At 39.6% G+C, this 25040-nt stretch overlaps 2 protein-coding genes across 2 annotated transcripts; both read right to left on the bottom strand.

The window, feature by feature from the left end:
• Nucleotides 1-1914: 1914 nt before the first annotated feature.
• Nucleotides 1915-9427, bottom strand: LOC139291959 (acetylcholine receptor subunit alpha-like). Its single transcript, XM_070914048.1, has 9 exons — nt 9385-9427; nt 8239-8381; nt 8105-8149; nt 7358-7467; nt 6724-6919; nt 5257-5494; nt 2623-2846; nt 2133-2369; nt 1915-2043 (listed from the first exon to the last, which is right to left on the bottom strand). The coding sequence occupies exons 1-9, from the start codon at nt 9425-9427 to the stop codon at nt 1915-1917; spliced, it is 1365 nt and encodes a 454-aa protein (XP_070770149.1).
• Nucleotides 9428-15067: 5640 nt separating this feature from the next.
• chn1 (chimerin 1) lies at nt 15068-23919 on the bottom strand. The gene is made up of 7 exons (XM_070914727.1): nt 23668-23919; nt 21992-22076; nt 18841-19014; nt 17474-17551; nt 16591-16728; nt 15835-15940; nt 15068-15239 (listed from the first exon to the last, which is right to left on the bottom strand). Exons 1-7 carry the CDS (start codon nt 23917-23919, stop codon nt 15068-15070), a joined length of 1005 nt encoding a protein of 334 aa, XP_070770828.1.
• Nucleotides 23920-25040: the final 1121 nt, after the last annotated feature.

The following is a 25040-nucleotide window of genomic DNA, read 5'->3' as shown; positions in this document are numbered from 1 at the left end:
TCAGTAGGAGTAACGTTAGCTACAAACGTTAGCCAGCTAGCAAACAGTAAACTGGTAAAATGAGACCCACTGTTGTCGTTGAAAGTACTTCGTGGAGCTACTTTACTACATGACAAAAACTTAAACGCGGAATAAGTCCATTGTTGTCAAACTGTTAACATGACTCTGGACTAACTGTTCATATGTCGCGTTACATACGTATTACTTTCGTTCCTGCCCACACAGGAACTTTCATAATCCCCCGATTTGTCAACAGCGGTTTAACCAATCACATCCTCAAGAGGGAGAGGGGCGGGGTTTACTCCACCCACCTGCCCCAGGCTAAAGGCATGTCGTCACAGTTACACGCTTGTTTGACCGCATCGACAGATACTTGTTGTAGATGCACAGTTTAGTAATTATTTTGAATAAAACTATGCCGTACATTTTGTGAAGAGACAAACAAAATTAGTCTTTATTGCAAATCAACATTTCACAGAGCAACTTTTCCCAGTCTACCCCTAATGAAGATGTGTGTATATACATTGAATTGTGAGTTGAAAGTTGTTTGTTTATTTATTTATTTATTTATTTGATTAATAGTCTATTTCATTATATTGTTAAATAGTTAAAAATGTATTATTATTAGGACTTATTTAAGTCATACAAACTTATGCAGCATCGCAGCTTTTTGCACATTCTTTAATCAATATTTAATCAGTCCTGCACAAACTGCACAGCTCTCTCATTTTAAAACAGATATGTTGTACTTGTGTTTTTGTTGTAAACGTTTCTATTTATGTTTCGCGACACTTGCATGACTTGCTTTTTATTTTTTATTTTCTCCTACTGTTTATTGTTATGCACCAACATACCAAGGCAAATTTCTTGTATATGAAAACCGTCTTTGTATGTGTATTGATATTGTTACATAAGGAAAAATAATAATTGTTCATGTTAAGGGGAAACAAAAGTGAAAAGAAATTCCTAATTGGATCACAGAAACTGAGGGGTCACACAGTCTCATGTAAAAACACTTCATTTATGCTACTTCCACTTCTCATAATCATCATGTGTACTTGTTTAATAGTAGAATGTACATTTCATCCAGGTTGTAAAAATCCCAAATTCAGTGAACTCACTCTGATTTAATTTTAGCTAAAGCTGTGGGACAGATATGTAACCAACACATGTTAGAGCTAATAATGCAAGGCACATAATTTGTATTTGAATGTCAAATTGAGGCTTGGCAGAAACATATGCAACTATCTATGTGCAGTGGGAAACACTCCATAGAGAAAGGCACAGGTGTTTCTATTAATCTATTAGTAAAAGATCCTCTTTGTCGTTATCAGGGGCAATTGTCAAATCTTAAAGAAAACTTCAGCCAAAAGTCTAAACTCCATATAAGAATTTATGTGTGATTGTATTGTGCCCATTCAAATTTCTACTTTTACATTTTCCACCTTTAAATTTATGGAATATTTAAAAATGTGCAACATAACTGGTCAATTTGACAAAGTCACAGACATCAGAAAGATACATAGATATAAGGACACTGAGCAAGAATGCACCTCTAAATCAGTCACCCTGAAAATGGACAACACCCTTTTTATTCAATTGTTCCCTATAAACATGTCAAGGAAAACAATATTACAATATCCCAAAATATTAGATTCCTTCTGAATTAATTCAATTGCACACATATATTCTCTAAAAAAAACAACACTGATCTGTCATGAAATATGCTGAAGACACTGTACACAACATGATCTTCACATCATACACAAATAGAAGCATTCGTCAAACACCAAAATGCAAACCAACAGAGATGTCCACATGCAGTAGCTTCAATAACAAAGGAAATACATTTCACATTGAGCAACAAACTTCTCATTTGAGAAGTTAAAACAGTAAAACTTGAGGAACAGGCCTTTAGAGCATGCTCAGTTCAATGAGACGGCCTGCAAACACGCCTAATGTGCCGATGAGACATACAGCCATGAACACACACAGCAGAATATGATCCAGCACCATGGCCACAAACTTCCACTCCTCAGCTGCCTGGAAAGAGAAGAGGGACAATGTGTCACATCCACAAAAGCAGGAGTCATGAAAGATAATACAGACACTTTCTGTGAGAGAAAGATTACATTGTTGGATTCCTCATCTGATTTCATGGTTTCTGCAATGTACTTGACTCCTTCTATGGCACTGCGGACATCAGGATTCTTGGTGATGGGGGACTGGTAGGGAACAGAGGAGGTCTGGTTGCCAGAGATGTCTGAGATGTCAAAATCAGCACCATAGATGCTTTTATTCTGCTTTTCCTTTCCCGGCCGTTTCATTGTTGAGAAGAACATGATGTTGGGGATGGTTTCAATAAAAACCTGCCATAAAAAGAGAAAAGTATGAAAAATAGAAAAATATGCACTATGTTAAGATATATACAAGCAGCTAACTGGAGAGTGCAGTTGGATTAAATAAAAAACAAAGATATTCTGTCTGAAACCACTAGATGGCAACATAATGCAGAGAAAAAAATATGCTTGCCTAGCTTGGAAATGTGACTGATTCATTTCATTCAGCTCTACAATCAAAATGATATAAGTCATCATTTTATTGCTCGGCTTAAATGCTCACCTTGCGGACCCAGTCTGGCATTGTGTGAGTGCTTGGGGAGCGGTGGTGGGTGTTGATGACAATGACAGTGATGATGATGGAGGCAATGACAAAAACCATGGTGAAGAGCATGTACTTCCCAATGAGTGGTACTGCACTGGAGGTAGAGGGGATCAACTCCACAATGACGAGCAGGAACACAGTCAGAGACAGCAAGACAGAGATGCTGAGAGTCATCTTCTCACCTGGGAGACACAACAAACCTTCTTCACTGCTCCCACTGACTTTTTAATTTGTCTCAAACTTACCACAAGGCACTGAACATCATGCAGTGCACAGTTTGTGATTCAGAAGGGTAGGATAAATCTGAAGGGTCGTGAGATGAGTAACAGGACAGGAAAGCAGAAAAATAGCATTTGACAAAACAATCTCAGCACAAGCTCCATTTAGTAGCACATGATCTTCATCAGAAGATGGATTTTGCTCATATTATCTGATTAAAAGCTTTAAAACAACTACTGAAAGGACATTCAGGTGAGGTGTTGTTTTACAGATGCTGTTTCCAAGATCACAAATGACCTCATAAACTAATAAAACATAATTTAAGTTACACAATACTTCTTCAGACCTTCCTCTAATCTTTTAAGCTTTTGTCTTAATAATTAATGGATAATATTAACTCTTGAAGACTCACTCAAATAATCATCAAAAAACATGTTCCTCAACTGAATTAGTCACAACTGGTAGACATGAAACCAAGGACGGGAAGAGCTGATAAGATGTTTCTAATTGAGCATAGATGAGGTTAAAGAGGACAAGCTGCGTTTTAAGACATTTCCATTTACAAGTACACGTTCTGTGTTATTCAAACGCATTTTTACTTTAAAAAACACATTAAAATTGTAGTGGGAAAATACAACATATCCCTTCCTCACCCTGAAGAGTTTATTTTAGGTCACAGGTATTTGCTGTGGTGCCCTTTGACCCTAGCAAGGGACCATAGACTTCTCTACGTGTTCTCAGTGGTGCATTTTCAGCTGTCTATAATTATCATTGATTGGGGACTTGATCCTTACAAGGTGATGACTGTCAAAGAGAGTGACGTATGTCTTACAAGTGTTGACATTCTTCGCTGTACATGCTGTATAAAAGCAGACCACTCTGAGATGCAGTATGGTCAGCCGGGCAGGGACAATTGAGTTTCTGTCGGAACCGTCCGTCTGCAGACGTGAATAAAACCACAAGAACTACTCCCTTGTTGCCAGTCTTCTGTTTTTCCTGAAATTCCCACGACAAAAATAACCCAGAAACCAGAGTGGAAAATCTGCCACAATAAACAGTGTTGGCTCATGATACCTATGATATGTAATCTTATTACATTGCCACAAGGGAGAGCTGTTTCTATGAGTCCAATACTTCTTGGCCATCCAATCAGGAGTCCACCTCTTCTATTTACACAATAACACAATAACTGCACTGTTCACCCATACAAGAAAATCACATTTGAAGAGTGAGAGACATTTTCTCGTTGTTTCTGACAGCAACGATAGCACAAGTAAACAGATTCTGACACCATTTCACAAGTAAAATGCAAGACATGTTGTTTTTGTTGCTCTGTAAGAGCAGTTATCCCAGAGAGAGCGTCTTTTGGCACCGACTTCTCCTCTGCACTATCCTGTCAGCAGCCACATCAGAAACAGGGATCAAGTGATGTATTATACATTAAAGCAAAGGCCTGCTTTCAGACATGACAGCACAGAGGGACCCTGGGTAATGAGGCAGACCTACACACTGGGAACACGGCCAGATGTGCACACAAGCGGTGCAGTTCCTGTAGCAGCCAATGTAAGGACACCTCAGACTGACAGGCAGAATTAGGGACAGCATGATGGCAGTTATCATCTCTTTTCATATCAGATCACGAAAACACAGATCATAAGGAAAATATAGCAAGTATACAGTTGATATGATCTCTTTCTGACAATATTTTTTATCCATATTAGTGAGCTCTAAAGGTGGTGGTAGGCAGATTTTGTTACCTTAAGACAGAGCCAGGCCAGCTATTTCCCCCTGTTTACAGTCTTTGTGCTAAGCTAAGCTAACCAGCTGCTGGCTGTAGCTTTATATTTAACAGACAGATATGAGAGTGGTCTCAATCTTCTCATCTAACTCTCAGAAAGAAAACGAATAAGCGTTTAAATAAAAGAGATCTTAATGAACTGGAAAATACAGAAAAAGGACTGTTATAGTATGGTTAACTGGCTTGTAGAGTACTGTATATGAACTTAATAACAATGTAGCACGCAGCTTATGCCCTCGAACAAATTATAATGGTCAAAATGAACATATAAAAACATTCTATGTATAATCAACAATAAGCTATGGCAATTAGCATATAGAATATAGGATTTATTATGAAAGTTACTTTATATATTTTGTGTGTGTGTGTGATGAATGTTTAAATATGTCTATAAATGATGTTCTCTGGTCAGGTTCTATTGCTATTTGTCTGTGAAAACCAGAAAAAAGCAGCGACTCTGAACTGTGCATTGATGTTTGTTTTATGTCATCATTTATGTCAATATGCTATTGACTATCGACTCTTAGAGTTATACCCCAGTGAAAAGAAACAACGTGGAACCAGTGTCAACATACCAGAATCTGTAGGAAGATAGAAGACGAGGCCAGTCAGGAAGGAGAAGAGCATGCAGGGGATGATGACGTTGACGATGAAGTACAGTGGGAGCCGCAGCATGAGGAAGTGGTAGGTGATGTCCAGGTAAGGGGTGTCCGGACAGCAGGCGTAATACACCCAGTGTTTCCAGCCGCGAAAATCCTTCATCACCCACTCACCACTTTCCATAAAGTTACTCAGATCAGGGCGGTCACTGTCCTGGTGAGGAGAAGCAACAAACACGGTGATTAAAGATGATTTCTTTATATATTATTATTAATTCACTTTTACCATTTCTAGTTTTCATGTGCATTGGATCCAATTGTTTTACTGTTTACATTTTATCGTTAGCCTGTCAATCACCTGGAAAGCATTTTGAATTGTACTAACCTGTTTGAAAAGTGCTAAACAAATTAAGTTTGTTTGATTGAAGCATGGTAACTTATTATATAAGCTCCCTCAAGCTTATCTTGTGCTCAGACTTATGTTTGAGTTCAAAAGTGATTGTTAAATGTGGCGTTAAACTGTGTTTAGGTTGTATGCCTACATTTGAACTCTGTACACAGAATCTGTTGTTTAAGATTTAGTGGTGTCAGAGAGGGTCGTGATGTTATGATGCAATGTATGTTAGTATCCAGTTATATATTATTGTGGTGACAGAATTTACCTCCCCTATAGATGTGAGGAAGACTGCTTATTCTCTATAAGGAGCAGGATGCCAGTCCAATGGTGCCCTGATGAAGGCTTATTTACCAAGACACATCAGCATAAGAAATAAAGTGGTAAACTGAAGCCATAGTATTATATAGAAGTGTTAGAGATGTTAGAGACGTTGTTCAAAAGGACTGAAATTGTATGTAAAGCCATTTTGAGCCGTTTCTCAGAAGTGGGGATTTCCTCTGTATGGTTAAAGAAACAGTTTGCCGTTTTTTGGAAATACATTTATTCCCTCTCTTGCAGAGAGTTGGGCGAGAAGATCAATACCACTCTCATGTCTGTATGGTAAACCAGAAACTACAGCCAAGACAGTTAGCATAGCTTAGCATGAAGTCTGAAAGCAGGGGGGATGGTTAGCCTGGCTCGGTCCAAAGGTTACTATACAAGCTCACTACTTAACACGTTATATCACTTTTGTTTAATCTGTACAAAAAACATTGTGTTTTTTTGGGGGGGATAACAAATAGTCTACCACAAACAAACAAGATACAACATGCTAATTAGTGAGTTTTAGAGGTGCTGGTAGGCTGATATTTACAGAGCCAGGCTAGCTGTTTCCACCTGTTTACAGGTTTTATGCTAAGCTAAGCAAACCAGCTGCTAGCTTTAGCTTCGTATTTAACCGACAGACATGAGAGTGGTATCGATATTCTCATCTAACTCTTGGCAAATAAGTGCATTTCCCAAAATGTAGAACTATTCCTTAAAAGAAATGGTCTGAATGGAATTACGGGATTGACGACGACCAAGTTTCCATCGTAGGTCCAGGTACCCAGCTTCATACTGCAGTTCTGGAGGTCAAAGGGGAAATGCAGCACAATAATTTCACAGTAGCTCTTGAAGATGGCAGGTGGGTTCCATGTGATCATTCCTGTGTGTTCCAGCAGCACTTTGGTCTCATGAACGATGGCAAAGTCTCCGTCAGCACTGCGGGGCACAGACAAACACAGGAAGCATCAACATGGGAGATAATAAGTTAAATGTTAACGCAGGGGGACACCAGAGCCTGAGGATGGGTTAGTGCTGCCGCTGCTGCACAACCCAGCCAACCAGCGCTCAGCTTGGCACAAGTTGTTGCAGCAGTGGAGCTGGTTGTCAGGGGAAAACAGCAGCGTGTCAGATGCAGCATATGGTGGGAGGAGGGGGGGGGGGCTGCCATACAGAGTCCAGATTTAGCCTGATGAAATCTGAGCTTTCACACGCTGTGTACTGGAGTATAGGAATGTGTGATTCAAAACACTGACAGGTGTGCTGATTGTTTCTAGAGGTCTGGATGCTTTAGGCCACGTAAAGCTGTAATAAAAAAAAAGGTTTTAGAAAAAAAAGAGGGACATGACGTGGATCAAATATAGCCTGATAACATACTTGTTGTAGAGAACCAGATCAGGCCGCCAAATGTCAGTGGAGGGAACTCTGATCTTTTTGATGCCACCGTAATCCTCCGGGTTCCACTGCAAGTTCACATCTTTCCATTGCTGAAAAAACAGACAAGAACACCCAGAAGAATGGACTTCAACAATGACGGCCGTTATTGATGATTTATTTTGTGAAGAAAAATCAATACATGAGCAGAAAACATCATGCAGACTGTGACTGTGAAGTGGTGATACATTTAAGAGGTGTTAGGGCGTCCAAATATGTCTCTTTGGAACAAAACTCCTCTTGTAAAGAGCAACACATATGGGTTCCATGGTACTACAGAAAAATTACAACATAATTTGTGCTGTACAAGACCAGGATCTGGTGGTACAAGAAACTAACTGTATTTTTGCAGTACACTTATTGTGAAAGCTTGCCCGGTATTGTGGTCAATCCCAAGGTTTGTCTTTATGTTTTACTTGTTGAGACAAAACAGTATTTGTTTATAACTCTTCAAATGTTAATAGAGTAGTCAAATATTTGTATATTTTGATTGAATTTCTTGCCATCAGGATTTATTTTTTCACATTTTGGGCAATTATAGTTTGTAGCTGGAAGCATGATGATGTATTTTTGGCCATTCCTTTATTTGAATTAGTACATTATTGAGACTCTCTGCAATATGATGGTGTGTCCAAAGTCTTTCTTTTATGAAATCACAACAATAGAAATGAACGCATGTATGTGTCAAACCTGTTTCAGGCGCACATTGCTGCTGACGATCTGGTTGACCTCGTCCTGTGAATCCAGATAAATGTGTTTGGACAGTTGATGACAGTGAATCTTAATACAGATGGGGTGATGTCATGTGTGACATGAGACCTCACCACACTGATGAGCTGGATGAGCTGAAGGCCTACAGTAACAACCACCGGGTCCTTGAAGTGATTCACAGGACGGACAACCTTATTGTAGCCAGTGAAGAGGGTTTTGACCAGGCGCGTTTCATCGGTGGAGGCCCAGGCAGCACCTAAAATAAAAAAGCTCAGTTGTTTACCAATGGTACTTACATTGAAGGCATTTAGACAGTGACATATGTCTTTATTTACTCCTCTTGAGCGTGCTGGAAAATGATTATGTTGTGCCAAAGTAGAATATGGCTTTAAGAACATCTGATACTGGTGAGTTCATTTAATTTAAGTTGAAAATAGATGTGACATAGTGTAGGCATAAGATGTAGACTCACTAATTAAGTAGACAGAGACTGACCCACTTGGGTGTGCAGAGTGAGTTTTCATTTATTTATAATTATTATTTATTTATTTTCAGTGCTTTAAATATATAAATATACGTTTGAAGTATAACAGAGATACTCATGAAGACACTGCATTCAAGCACATGTTCTCAAACCTGTAAGCCTGCAGTGTAAATGTGATGTATATATGTATTTGCGTGTTCTCACTGTGTTGGATTCATTCAACATACTGAACACTGAATTCAAACATGTGATGGCACTCCTGTGAGGTTGTTATTAGAGATGTTCTTATCCTCTTTCCGCTACATATCCGTCACATGCCAGAGCGGGATCCCCTTTCATTTTTCAGCTGACCTTGAAACGAAGGTTGTTTTTGCAGCAACATGTTTGAATGGTTGAACAATTCTCAAGACGTTCAACTCAGTAAACTAAAGACTCCCCTGAACATAATTATGCAGGTTGACTTTGTGTGGTGAGAGACAGACAAAAGGTTGCAAAGCAAAATGAAAACAGCGCACATGCCCTTGTCAATCAAAGAGCCGGTTTGCACAAAATTCAAACTTGCTCATTAGTTTTGAATTGGTTCAGCTTGCTTTGACTTGAGAGCAGTTTCATAAAACATAATAAAAGAAAAGAGGGTTTAGTGTTTTTTTTTAATTTTGTTTTTTTTGACTTTTTCATTATGCTTTAAGTACCAAAAGTAATTCAAGTAAAGTGATAGAGGCACTTATTTCCACAGATAACCAACACTCATAAATAAGTTTAAATAAGTTCTTACCTGCCAGAATGACGAGATGAAAAATGAAAAACAGAGTATTCATTCTTGCCAATAAACCCAGGCATCCAAAACCAAGATCCAACTTCAACACGTTGCCCGTTGACCACTTGAGAATTAAAAAGGTTTGACCCACCTAAAACATTCCTTCAGCACTGGCAAATGGCTCACTGTATAACCTCCAGGTTCTCCACTGGCAGCCTTGTTGTTATTGTCTGACAGCGGATGTGAGTGACTGGCTGCCAATGCTTGTCATTTGAGAGGGCCACATTCTTTGTCATCTGTTATAAGATCAACATGCCAGAGTAATCCACCACTGAAATATCCCATCCTGAACTTGGCCACACACAACCTCGGGGTGCAAAGACACTGCTCGCTGATCTCAGTTCTTCTAGTACCAGTGATTAACTATTAGTGTTGCATGTCTGTATCTGTTTCTTCCATGGTAACATCTACATGTGTGGTGGAACATTTTAGTTTGGGCAACATATGACATATATTAAATCATTTTAAAGCTTTGGATCTTAACTAGAACTCAAAAATAAAACATTATCAAGTTCATGTCTGACCTTGGGAACAAAATTATCCAACCATAAGGTCCATTTAGTAGCTGTTCTGGAGCTTTAAATTCTAACATTGTCATGTTGTTTTATTATTACATTTTTATAATTTTCCTTTCTACTGTTTACATATGCTGTCTTATTAACAGCTTGGCAGTCATCAGTGAAGCACTTTGAATTAATAAAAATAAAGTCTCAATTATCTCAATTATTCTGAACACTTTCAGGACTTCTCAATGTGTGCTCATAAAATGGAAAAAAAGGAAAGTTAATTGTAAACAATTGCCAAAAGCTCCACAACAGCTTTTGAATTTACCTTTTTGTTGTTTTGTTGTTGTTGTTGTTTTGTCAAAAGCTCAGTCAGTTAGAGCAATGCATGGTCAGGCAACATTTAAATGAGGTCATGATAACTAATTTTATAAGGACATATTGACATATTGCCCAACTATATAACTCCTGTGAAAAATGAAAAGCAACAAAACCTCAGAACATTATTGAATACATTATGAATTTTCTGAAAATATACAGTATATGAGATATATGTATGCATATGAATACATGTATATGGATATCTGTGATGTATTTCTGTATGTTTATAAAAGTTGACGTGGAACATTAATCCCTAAACCCTGAAATTACACTATTAATAATCTTAATACGGGTTTCTGTAAAGATGAATGGGTCGCTGGATGGATATGGGCTAAGATAGAGAAAGATAGCGTAGCGGGAAAGTGTGCTTTTGTTTTGTTTTTTGACACAGTGCCATGTAATATATGGTAAGTCTGAATCTGTCATATTTTTGTTTATTTGTTGTTGTTGCTTTCTCTTTGTTCTGTGTGTTTGTTTAAATATACAATAAATAATTGATTGAAAAAAAGATGGGAATTGTCTACAGCGCTTAAGAATTTATTTAATAAGGAAATGAAAAATGTTGACGCATTACTTTAAGTCCCCTTATTCATAGCAGTATACAGACATTTGATAAATGTTTTATAACACACACAATATAGTTGTACACAGCTATAAGTGTTTATTAATGTACAGTACTTGTCAAAAATGATAACTTCTCCTATGAAGACATCTTTTATATTATTACAACTTACTATATTGTTGTATTGTTGACAAATACACACAATTAAATACTTTTATCTGCTTATCGGAAAATCTTAACTGTTAAGTGATGTAGTTAGTAGCTGTTCACTGAAGTTTTAGTTGATTTATTTTGAAAGTATTCTCACAGTGCCTCTCATGTCCTGTTGCCCACCTAGAAATAAATAATATTAAAATTTTACGTAATTCAGATGTTCAAACAGCCTTGTGTTTCGCAGAGGCCAGGTGTTACACCCATGTCTCCCTCTTTTGCTCTGCTTTACCCCCCCGCCTGTCCTGCCCGTGATGGGTCAGGCAACTCAATTTCCTCACATCCCCAATCCGTTCAATCAGCCAGTCACTCAACCACCCGCCTCATTCATCTCACTTAGGGACAAATGACCATTTTGGCAATGTCTGAATTAAGAGAGATTTGTCTCAACCCCCCCCCCCCCCCCCCCCTTTCTCTCCAATCACTCAGGCCACCTGAACTTACACCATGTAAGCACCGCTTTGCCTTTCTCCATGTCTGTCATGTAACACAGGACAAGCCAGCCTTGTATCTGCTCAGTCGGCCTGCAGTCCCATAAGTGTTAATTACAACACTTTGAAGGCTCACGCTGCAATTCACAGTCTCCAGAGGACTTTGAGCTGTGTGTGTTTATCTCTGCTCTGTAAGTGATTAGATGTTCATTGAATCTGAATGAAAGCGTCCGTGTAATATCTACAGGGGGCAGATGAAAACTGGACAACATACTGGATGTTTATGCCTCAATGGAGATTAAGAGGATTAGAGTTTTCATAGAAGAGATTATGATGTGCATTGAGTGATATATTTTACATGATGTTCCAACATAAATATAGAAACATCTAACACTGGACTGCATTAGTAATATTCTTTGGAAGAGAAAACTCTACGTTTTCATTATTTCACACCTTCAATGTGGAAGCTTTGCTGCAGGTAATTCTGTTTTAAATATGTTGTAAGTTTTTCTGCTGGTTTATTAAGTTTATTTAAGTACGTAAGTTTAAGTACAGAATAGACAAAAAATCGACAAAATCACAGGTAAGTATGGTAAATTACCCAGTAAATAAAAGGGGAGAGACATGAAAACAAGAACTGTAATAATCCTTGAAATCTTCAAGCAGTATTTATGACAAAATGTACAATTCACCCTTCAATATGGTTTTCTAAAGCATCCTCTCTGTGAAATATGAAATATCAGTAATTATATCAAAACATGGTTGGCAATTAAACAGAATGAAACATTACCGATTCACATACTGGGCAAACTGAGTCTATATTTTAACGTTCTAAAATGTATTCAGGTCAACCGTTTGCACAGAGGAAAGCATTACCATCCAGTCAACAGAGAGAGGTCAGTTATCTCATGGATCACAGACTTTCAAATTTAGTCTCATTACTGTGAATGGGGCACATGCACCGCACAATACATTTGCAGACATTACTCCAGCACGGTGTTATCGCAGCATCTGACTGAGAGAAAGCTTGATAGCTTTATTGGTGTGGTTTACCTCCTTTCACAGTCAATGCCTAATTTAGATGAAGGTATGATATATCTAAAATGGCTGATAATGGCGGGGGAGGCTAAACGGTTGGATGAAAATCCAATTTTGCCACACAATCACCAGAGACAAGCCTGAATTCGGCTTACATTAACTCAATGTGATGCGGTCACAAAACCCAAGTGATTAAATGTCAAGCAGTGATTGCTTCTCAGATGCTTTGTGGCAAAATTTAAAGCACAAAAGGGAATGGCTGAACGTGAAGCTGTAGACAACACGGGGTGCCAAACACCGTGGTTACATCAAATGTTATGTCTGTCAATGATAATCCCACCGAAAAGCTAAACACTAAATGTGGAATAAAGACACCATCCAAATAATTCCTATTGGTTCCCTGAATCTTAATAGTGTGAAACAGGGATCATGTAATAAGCCGCCAATGGCTGTGCATGGCTGCTTCTTAGGAATCGCTTGGAAAGACATAACCTGTGGGTAATTAAACCTAAAATGCATAAATTTAATGTGACATTGTTTGCACATATATCCAGTAATTAACAGTCTCCCAAGTGCAAGAGTGGTGTTGCCTTAGGTATTCTGTGTTTGGTTTTAATCTCACAGTGAATCAGTGTGACTGATGTGTTGTTGGAGGGTTTTCTGTAAAGTCACGTGACGTGTGGCTTTTAGGCACGTCCTGTCAATTTGAATATGCAGAATGGAGGACTATCAGTCCTATCTGCCAGGGTCACCTTGCAGCAACATACAAATATGTTGTTCATGTCCAATTTTTAATGCAGCATTAAATGTTTAATGTTTTCATAATTTCAAGTATACAGATGCAGTTATTGTATATTTTGTCTTATTGCGAACAAATCCCATGAAAAGACCAAAACTAACAGTGCCATTTTCTGTCTTAATAATTTCCTGTCTATGGTACTCAGCCCATTAGTTGCTACTGAAGACAGAAATCTTTACAAATGGGTCACAAATATGTATTTTTATTTTTTAAAGAGGCAGAGTCATTTCTCAGAACAGCTGGGTATTGTAGTTTGTAGCAAACATGACAAATATTGGAATAAATGGTGCAGTTGTTAGGGAGTATATTCAGCGGTGGATTAATACACATTTGGTGCTCTAGTGAGTATTCAAGGCAGCAGGACGGTGTATGTGGGACTGACCCAAAATAAACTTCATTGTCCACATTCATGGTAATGATGGAACATGTCACCAAGTGCTTTAAGGTGTTTTAATAGTTTTTGGACAACAATGGAGATGGTTGGCACAGAGTAATTAACTTTAGCTTTGGCTACACAGTCAATATTTATGAGTGAGATAAATTAATTGTTGGTTTCTGTCACTTCATGTGATTTGTTGACGAAGAATAGAGAATATTGCCGGCCTTATTCTTTAGGGCAAAGAAAAATAAAATAGACATTGGGGAGGTGGCAGGATTCAGTCTGAAGGAGGTTCACATGTGATTTCAGAGGCAGCATTATATCTGCTTCATTTCAGACATTACCAACTCTGGGAAGAGCCTATGTGTATATGAATGTTGTTTACCATTATGAAACATTTGCTGCACAAAGCTTTGGCACTCAAGAGCTAAATTAAAGCTGCTATAATCAACAACGGATTAAATGACCATATGAAATGTGAAGGGTTTGCTCATAGTGATGAACTCACAGAGAATTATCACCCTACGCTGCAGCTCCTATCAGCTCTACATTGATTTTTTAACGTCTTTCAGCTCATTGTTTTGTTCGTCCAGATAGCAATGTAATGGCCATAAAAATAGTTATATATATATAATATATATATATATATATATATATATATATATATATATACATGACTCATTAAGCTCTTAATTTGTCAGAGTAAGGTTTAATAAATTAAAGTGATCATGCACAAGTTGTGTACAAAAACAGTACAGTAAAAAATTAAATTGACAAATAATGCTGTTTATAACACAATAGAAATGTTAGGTCAGGCAAATGCACCAGTGTGTACACATTAACAGGAAAGGCTCATTCAACTACTTCAGGTTACATAAAAACAGCAGAGGAGGAGATAAAAAAATACAGCATCATAAAAATTACCCCAGAAACATCAGTAGCTTATTTTCATGTCCAGCTATACAATGTTTCACAGAAAAAAACTGCGCAGCAGGCAGCTGGGAATGTGGACTATAACTATCACAGAACAGACAAAAGCAAAATCACAGCGCTACACGATCCTAACACATGCTGGGTTACGACTACAAAGCAACAAAGACCTCGCACCATGCATGCTGGTCTGTCAGCTTCTGAAAATCCCCCGACAAAAATGGGGAGACATGGAGTAAAGTTCATCGTCCACACCCAAAACAGGGGAGGACAGATGTTAGGTCAGCACTAGTCCATACGCAGGGCATTTTAAAAAAAATGTATCAATCAATGTAATACAAACAGTCATTCAAGTCTTTACACAAAATAATGATTAGACAGCTGTTCTATAAAAGTCCTGATCCGTGTTTAGAAGAGCACATCTTCATTTTTAATGAGCACCTCCACCACCTGTCTCTGGTAGCGGATGTCATTGAGTGCTGTTATGGCGTCCAGGTTTGGTGCCCGCATGAGGGTGGGTCCGAAAATGATGGCGAGGTTCTCTGCGTTCATCAGGTTGAATTTCTCATTCTGTGTCACCCTGCAAATATGTATGAAGGTTAGAAACATAGACTGATTGTGGACATAAACAGAGTTTTAGGGACTGTAACTTTACGTTTCAGTTTTTAAAAAAAGCAAGGCCCTGCTCAGTGTTACTAATATTTTTTTTGGACCTTCCCTTTGAATAAGAGAAAAACACCCTCCCGACAATATCTCAAAGTAATGCAACATTATTGACTGGTACAGATTAGCCATCAATAACTTAAGGAATTTGAGATTCAATTTAAATGACGTCAACTGATTTTCACATCAACCACCAAATCACACAATAGAAGTAGAATTAGCAATTGTCAAAATGATGGCAAACATAAAAAAAGTGATGTGCCCTGTTCACTGAATATTCCAGCAATTCTTTCATTTTAAACAAGTCAATTTATATGATGCATTTACATTTTTTTGACCCATTTTATTTTTCTGATCTCCTGCTGTCTGTTAAGATGCAGAAACATTTGGACTACTCTCCCTTCAGCAAAAAGAAAACATAAACAATGCTTCCTGTCTTCTGAAACCCCTCCCTCCTAATAATCTCCCCACAGCCCCTTAGCTCTCTTGCAGAGTTCGACTGGACCGCTCACCTTTTTAAGTGCGCCATGAGGTACTTCAGAGTTTCACCATGCGATGGCGGCAGCAGAGCCAAAGCCTCGCGGAAAGCTTCCAGCTTCTTCTCTGGGTCTGTGAGCTCTGAGCAGAAATAGAAAGGAGTGAGCTGTTAGAGTGGCCAGAAAAACACTCTCTGACCTCAGAGGGCACAAGCAAGAGTCAATGTAGTTATTTCCTGTGGGGTAATAAAAGCCATTAGTCTCTGAGAGGAAGTCTGAGGCTGCTTGAGATGGCTAATGCCACTGAACACTATGAATGTGTTCTTGACTGTATGGTTGTGTTTTGCAAATTAGGGGCAGAGTTTTTAAAGTCATTGGCTGATTCTGAGAAGTCAGCTGTGTACGGCTGCATCTTCACATTTCTGTTTCATCTGTAACTGAGCAAAATTACCAAGGGATGTTTTCCTTTTTCTCAATAAAAACCATAAAATCAGTTTTTTTAATTTCAAATAACACAGGTCCGTGACTGCGCTGGCAGCAGCCAGAAATCATTGGTATTTGTTGGTTTTTGAATTGGATTACATCACATACAGGTGTTTCTGTCATTTTGTCCATCCTCTTTAGGCCAATGTACTACAGCTGGCATCTGTCATGTGTACCCAGTGAAGCATTTTCCACATGAACCAAAGGACATAAAGCATAATAGTGGATGTTTGCCATCCTTAACTGCAGCACAATGTGACACACTTAAAACAGGTGCGTTTCTGACAAATGTGTGTAGTTGTAACTTACTTGCAGCCTCGATGAACCTCGGGTAAGCATCGTATGAGATGACGGGAACAGGCAAATCCCGCAGGTACAGTTTCAGTGCACCCGTGATGATATTGATGTCTTCATAGGCATTCCCTGAGATGTCTGTCTTCTCACCATCTGTGAGGATGTGCGATGGAATAATATGGGAGACAAGAAGAAGAAAGGGAGACTTTTTCACACTGTAAAAATGGCTGACACCAGCACTTTCACACCACCGTGTGAACTGGGGAATAAAGAGATTGTGTTACTGTGGGTGGAAAGACAAAAATCTTCTCTCGCTCTGTATTTTGCAAAGTAGCTGCTATCATCCGCCTGGCCTGTTTCATTCTGACTTTCCTTCAGTTATGCATGCTTTCCAGAGAGGCCATGGCCTACTTGTGCTGGCAGACTGAACATCACAGTGCTGTGAGCTGGAATGACACTCTGTCATGGATGATCTCCCACATGCGGATCTGGCTAAGAGTTTAGCCCACTGCTGCAGGGTTTTTCTTACAGTTAAAATTCACACTGCACCGGGCCAAGACAGGCTCATTCTCACTAAGTCTACTACTGAATCCCAACACAGCAGAAGAGTTTTTTAACAGCTATGTTTAAGGCAGTGAGAGTACATCCATGGTTTGTATCCCATGAGACCCCCCCCCCCCCCCCCCCCCCTTCTGTCCACACAGTGAAGCCCTGCGTGAGAGGGACATGTCAGGATAGGATCTGCACTCCCAGAAGGACAGTAATCCCTCACAAATGTGTCACTTTCTCATTAATCTGAAATGTTCTCCATGTCATATGTAAAGCACGCAATGTCAATCGTCAGGTTGTGAGCTGACAGAAATCTATAAAACAGTTGCAGAACCAAACGCACACACACCTTTGTCAAACGCCATCTTGACTTCTTCCACTGAATCGCTGAATCCAGATATTCTGTAGAGGCCTTCAGACTTGAGTCCTTGAGGAAACATGAAATAAATAACCTTTCAGATGTCGTCAGGGCTGTCATGAGTAATGTAGAAAAATTCACCTGCATATGTCGCATTGGGTAATTTAGGAAATACCATTAAACACTCTTAAATATGCATAAGGAATTAAGGATAAAACGTCCACAATGTCACACAATGGAACAACATGGGCAGATGCAGAATAGCTTTCTGCATCACTGGGCAAAATAATAAAGACATAAATCAAACTTAGCCACAGACATATATTAGAGGGCAGACAATGAGGAAGCAATCAGTTACCTACATAACTGAATGATTTAAGTGAAATGCAATCAAATAAGGCAGCAGGAAACAGAGTAATGTATTCCTAATTACACATTTACAATTACCAGCACACTCATCACTCCTCTCAGTCATTATCCCGCCTCCAAAAAACATGAACTCAGTCAGTAATCAGACTTTAACACCTCAAACTAAGTAGTACATATTGTAGATCGCTTACTGGAAAAATTGAGAAAAACTGTAATTAACAAGCATCATGAATACAGTAAACAGGATCCATAAACTTAATTTCAAATGGCATTTTAAAAGGGTAGTTTGTAAAGACCTAAAATATTATTCTGCATAATATCAGCTAAGAATGTTAAAAATGCATTTTGTTCAAATAATTACATTTAAAGTGATTTAATTTGGACCTGAGAGGACATTGTCCTAGAATATTTAAATGTATTTATGGAAGCAAAGAAAGGCGTTAAAAGTTGAATCTTATAGGAAATGGACTATCTATCTTGATATTAATCATTATGTTTTTTAGGCTTCACAGATTTAAGTGTCCAATATCAAATACTGCTCAGATTCAAATTTAAATCAGGTAAAAAAAAATCTAATTTCTCAAATTGGAAAAAAAAATTGAAACTTGAACATTCAGACTACTATGGATAATCACTCGTGCCTGAGTAGAGTGGATCAGAGCTCTTACTTATCAGAAATTTAAGTTTAGAAGAGAGACTTTAAATCCCTGGTACAGTTAGGTATTCGGTTGCTTATAAGCTTTTAATTATTCCGGCTGTTCTTTGCTTCCATAATTCTTCCTAAATCCTCCACTCAGCCAATTATTGTCAGCAAATCAGAGTAGTATTATAGCTGTTATGGCTGAAATAATTCAATTAGTATTTAAACTAAACTGCATTTAGATCTTGGGGTAAGATAGTCTTTTATTGAGCTATACATTTGAAATACACACACACACACACACACACACACACACACACGCACACTCAAACACACGTCCTAAACCGACCTCTTGACTCGATCTCTCGTATGCACATGTCCACCACCATGGGTCGCGCTGTGTTGTAAGCTTTCACCAGGGTCGTGAGGTCGCAGCTGTAGACTTTACGGATGTGTCTCAGGTCTGGCTTGCAGTCGTTGGGTACCAGAGATGAGCATTGTTTGTGGACGTTCAAACCACAATCTGCAGAGAGAGAGAGAGAGAGACATACAGCAGGTTTAGTTCATGAATATCTGCAGCTTAAAAATGGATATAATAATGGGATGGTGGTATACTGTAGAGTTCTTGTTTGCACTATTAAATTTGTCAACCAGAATACACAGTCAACTGAATTATTTCTTGTAGTTCAGTCATTTTATCTCTGAACTGAGGACCATTATGTAAATTCACATTCAACATCAGGTTCATTTGGATTTGGTTGGCTGGTTTCATGTGTGTTTTGGCTTGCAGAGGAGTGTTAATTCCCATGATCAATATTTGCCCCCTAAATGTCACAAGACCACTGGAGAGCTCCTCTCTCTCTCTACCACACATGGCATTGGAGTCACCTTGAGCACTGGATGGAACCAAAGTCACCTCTAAACAGCCATTTAATTATTACAGTCAAATAAATCAATGATAAACCGCAAGACAGGACATTAAACATATGAAATACTTGTGTGTATCTTTTTTCAGTTTGTATGAAAACATTTTAGTAATTCAGAACAAAACAGGCAAAATGCATTTGATAATTATTAAATGTGGGGAAATTCTGTTTTTGATGCATTTTTTTCTCCTGTATGATATTTTCAGGCGCAGAATGCCCCTCGCCGGGTGTTCAAATAGCATATTAGTCACAATGTCAGTGTAAGTATCCCTCATTGCGTTTTGTCTTCAGTCACAGCGCATGGGGCCTGAGGCACAGCTGTTTCAGGGCAGGATTCACCTTGTCGGCAGCAGAGGAGCCCGTGGAGAGCAGATGCAGAGAGAGAGACTGCAGCTCAGCTTTGTAACAGAGACGCATGGAGGGAATTAGAGGAACACTGAAAAACGCTGTGGCCCGGAGGAGGGTTAGTCAGTGCTGCTGCGTGCTCTATTCTTTTCCAAATCCAAGCTCGCACACAATGGCAGTGGAAGCAGCAATTGAGGCGCTGCGGGCTACACTAGACCTAGTTTCCCAGACTAAAATGGGGCAGCTCTTCAAGCTCTTAGATCTTTTGAGCCGTCTCCAAGTTCTGAGAGGTTTTCTTTTGACAAATGTCGTTTGCTTTTTGATTCCAAAAACATAAAAAATAAAATGTGGATCCCTCAGAAGAATTGCTACTTTTTAATTATAAATTAAAAAAAAAACAGCCAAGAACCTATGCTTCTGGAGGACCTCAGACAATATCTAGATTAATATGGGTCCCTGGAGAAATTCAAGCAGCCTGCATTTATATGCATTGATGCAGAAATGTAATTACCTTAAGAGATGATTCTCTTAAGGATATGAGACAGGCAGTATAATAGAGGAGGGCCTGTCATCAGACACAAGTCTGCTGAGCTCCTGTGGTCCACATGAGCACACTGATAGCCCTGGGTCCCAGGTGGGGCGGGTGAGGGTGAGGCAGGGACCCCGAGGGACGCCAGGAGACAGGGGAGACTCCTTTACTGCACCGTCAGCTCTGTCTCTGTTACTATGGCGAGGCTGCAGCTCAGTTTTGGCTAAAGGGCTCTGAGAAGAGGTTTAATGGTGGCTGGTTGCTAATTTCTAATCAGCACATCATCACCACGTCTACCAGCAGAGTTACCAGTTGAAACCGGTCCCTTTCTGACTGGAACTGAAAACAAAAAGGACCACACGTATTTGTTAGGTGTTTTGGTTTTTCTGCCGACCATTTAAGTTAAATAGGGGTTGAGCTGCTTGACCTAGCTCTTTCGTTGAAGCCGCTGAATTTTAATGTGTGTGGAAACAGAGCTCCTTCCCCACGCTCCGAGCTCTGCTCCTCATTAAAGAGACATGCCAGCTTTGTTTTCCTTCATGGGCATGATGGGATGAGGCTGGGGGGCGTACTCTGATGAGGAAATGTGGCACAACAAGCACAAGCAGAGGCTGGCTTCCTGGCATGCAGCCAAAAACAGTTCACACATACAAAAAGAAAAGGGGGTGGGAGAACATTTTTTTTTGGTATGCAAATGTGAGCATCATGTGAGACTTCGCTGCCCTAGATTCTGGTGGCTGTGGTCGAGTCTGAAGGAATGGCGATGTAAGAGTTTATAAAGATTGGCTCCAAACATATGTGCCTTTCTTTCGATTGTTGTTTCAAAATCAAGGCATTAATAATTAACGCCAGAGCTCCCACAGATTTGTGTGACATACTTTGTGTCATCAATAAAACATCAAAGACACACATCAGACTATTATAGCACTATTCTGGGATCTGAAAGGAATTCTAACAACGGCTGGAGTGAAATAGAAATGTTGTACGTGGCAAGCAAAGGGGAAAATATATCAGAACCATTTACCTCACAATAACACCGAATGTGTGTACGTTACATCTATCACACAAAGTAAAGGAATATTTATAAAGGACTAAAAATGATTATAGGTGAATCTTTTAACATGCTCACACTGTGGAGCACATAATGACAAAATGCATTCAGAAAAATACAAAGAACTGAGCTTTAAACACACTATTTCTGTCCACTACTGTTGCGTGTTTACTAGGTCATAATGCAGCAAAATGTTTATCCATTGAACTCACGGAAGTGGAAACACAGATAGCCTTTGTTATTGTAATAATGACAACATGATGTGAAGGACAACCAAGCCCTGGGAATAAAGAGCTATTTTGTGGAATAATCTGTCAGCACCGGCAGAGCTGAAACACATTCTTCTGCTTGTTTTAGCCTCACAAACCCAGTGAGGAAAAAAAGTAGGTCAAAAATAAGGTTTTAACACGGTGTTAAGTATCTATTACATCACACTCATTTCACTCTATTATACAACCCCTAATCCATAAACTACTGTTGGGATTTTAGATTAAAACTCAATAATCCAGCTCCAGCTCCAGATGCACTAAAAACCAAGTAACCCATATACAGTAATGCTCACTTTGTACACCGTGAATGTAACGAGAGCATGATAAGTGAGAAAGCTGTTTATATAAGGCTATAAGTGTTGATGTAGAACAAGATGTACCTGAACATTTGACCCCCTGAGCCATCAGTCCCCACATGAAGCTGGCACAGTGTTCACACCAGTGAGGCCCCCGAAAGGTATGGACCTGCAACAGAGAGGAGGACAGTGACAGACATTAGTGATGAAGAGCAATGACAAGACCGAGAGAGAGCAGCGGGGAGTTAGGCCATGTACTCCATAGACACCCCATGCCCTTCTTCAGGAGACCTGTAGGTGCTGCCACCTTAAATGAGGCAGAGGAGGAGGATTATCTGTGTGTGGAGGAGGATTGTTGTTGAAACAGACCTCAAACTGACAACACTGAGGTGGGTGCAGCGGTGACTCAGAGCAGGGGAGGCTTTGCCATCATGGCACAACAGGATCTGACACTTTGCCAGAGTGGTGGTGCAAGTTGTCAAGGAAACTTGTTATGGAAACAGTAGGAGGCCACCTTGCTCGTGTAGGAGAGGGAGCCCCCATCCTCCTCCAGGTAACAACAGCCCAGCCAATCAGGGAGGCCTCTGGGAGCAGGAGCAAGCCACAACTCTCCCTGTTTTCCTTGCATTAAGTCAGTAGCATATACAGCAGGTTAGCCGTTTCGGTAAAGAATTGCTAGTTTCCGGTGGGCGTAACACTGTGCAGGTGATCAGGTGTTTTAAAAATATTAACTGATGGTCGCCTAAGAAGTTCTGACAGTCAGCCATCATAAATGGTTATCCAAATCACCTGGAGGGATGTCATCTTGACATGTCTTTAGGCGTCTTTTCATGTTTACAGAATCTTAGGATTACAATTAAGCATGCATCATATCAATCTGTGGTGTTATAGACTTATATGATCTGTGTATCAAGCCTGTTCACAGGCAAGAAAAACATCTAAATGCAGGAGGTGAATGTATTTACTTGGAGTAATTCATTTAAGAAGCTGAGGTATGAAATAATAAGAGTCAAACTGTAATGTTGCTTTAAGTAGTATACGGCGCCAACAGTCCCCAGTTAATCATATTTGATAATTAATACAATTTAAAAAACATGAACGTTATTTGTTTTGTTTCAGGCTTTACCAGAAAGAAGGAGATAAACTTCATAAATGTGGCGTTTAACTGCTTAATTTGGAAACTTTGAAATTGAAAGCCTTATTTTAGCACCCAGATGTTGTTGTACTGTATGTTTTGTACATGAACACATTAAAATTCTCCTAGTTTATTATCATACATTATTCTTTAGTTGTGGGAGCTTTTAGCACAGGAACTAAAATGTTGAGCATTCAGCAATACAAGAGAACAAAGCAGCAGAAAGAGATTAGGAAGCATCAGCAGTTTGAAAGCCTTGACGGTAATATTTCACCTGCTGCTCTCCATCCCATGAACTAGCCAAACTAGGAGAGCGAACCTGAGCCAAACAGGGATACACTCCTCCACTGTTACCCCTCTCCTCCGGCCTAATCTCTCCATCTGGTGCTCAAACTAACAGCAGCGGTCCACAGACCACCCAACAGATTTTCTTTTGATAAAGGCTCACTGGACAGACCAAAACAGCTCTGTTTTTCATCCCCTCTCTCCCACTCTGCAGCCTCCCCCCCCCTCCTCCCATCTCCCACAAGGGAAGCATGAGAAGCAGCCCTCTGGCCACACATGATGAAATTAAAGCAATGTTTTGGAGAAGCAGCAGCTGAGTTCTTTCAGTTGAAAGTCTCACCTTGAAGTTGTGGACTTTCTCAGATTTGGGTGTCCGCTCGCTCTCCTTCAGTGTGGCTCTGCGGACCAGTGAGGTGAGCTGTGAATAGGCGAATAGTTTAAGTGGCTGCCAAAAAGTGGCTGGAGGTTTCTGTGGCCCCATCCTCATCCCAAGAGCTGCCGCCAGAATATCCTCCTGATTGGCCTCTCGCTTGGCCTTTTGCACAAGGGACTTCTCTTCCTTGTGAAGCTCGTAGGACTCTCTAGATGGCATTCTGGTGCTGCAGTCTCCCAAACCAGATGAAAGAACAAGCCCAGTGGAAAAGTCCCAAAAAATGAAGGGAAACCTCTTTGATGCTCAGAGCAAGTCTATATCAAATGATATTACTTGCATTGTCCCAGTTAAATAGAGACATCACAGACAACAAATTGCAAATTTAAATGATAAAAAAAGAGTCTGAAAATCAATTAAAAGAGTCCAAAAGGAGGAAAAAAACGTGGTCCCTATTAAATCCTCTCACAGCTCTGACAGTAGATCAAGTGGAGCCTCTGTGATAGGAGTGCCAGGTTTTATACAAAAGAGGTGCAGCCCTGGGTGCTCATGTGGTTCTCTGGGAACGTGTATGCAGATGAGCTGAGTGGTGGCGCTAATCCTCTCCTCCCTGTGCAGAGCTGATATTCTCCCTGGAACAGAGACAGCACACTGTTGTGTAAGGATGCTGTCAGGGCGGGCAGAGCGAGGGGGAGGAGTGCAGGGGCTGGCCCTGTAGTAGTCACAGCAGATTAAATGGATCCCACCAGCCAATCACAGCACGGATACGGCAGCTTTATAGTAGCCACTACCCCGCCCCCCACACAACCGTCTCCATCAGATATCCAAGCAGGGGATCCTGGGATGAAATGAGGGTGGGATGATAATGAGCAATGAATGAGTCATGCATCAAGAGTGGGCTGCTGCCTGCAGAACTTGTGACAGCAGTGGGCCGTTGGAGAGGAGCTATTTTCAAAAATCATGTTGCCACAGAAACTGATCGTGGCTGGGACCACAAAGAGCAAAAACACAAAAGCACCACGCACACAGGCAAAATACGACATCATTGATATTAATGCACACTTTCATACAATACATTTTCCATTTGGACTAAAAATTAAGAGAAAAACAAAACAAAACATAAATGTATTAAGAATTAATAGAAAACAGAAATATAAAGCAATGCCTGAAAAAATAATTCTGTTTCTGTCCACAGTGATGAAACAGCTTTGAAATGTATTTATGCACCAAAAACAGATTAAACACACATGCCAATGTTCTGCTTTAAAATACTTTTGTGTTTTTAATATATTTTAATGCTGTCTTTCATATTTCTTTTATGCGTTATGTGAAACACATTGAAT

The sequence above is a fragment of the Enoplosus armatus genome, chromosome 11 (assembly GCF_043641665.1).
Source record: "Enoplosus armatus isolate fEnoArm2 chromosome 11, fEnoArm2.hap1, whole genome shotgun sequence".
Lineage (NCBI taxonomy): Eukaryota > Metazoa > Chordata > Actinopteri > Centrarchiformes > Enoplosidae > Enoplosus > Enoplosus armatus.
The sequence above is the reverse complement of the archived record's forward strand: the minus strand, read 5'-3'. Positions and strand labels throughout refer to the sequence as shown.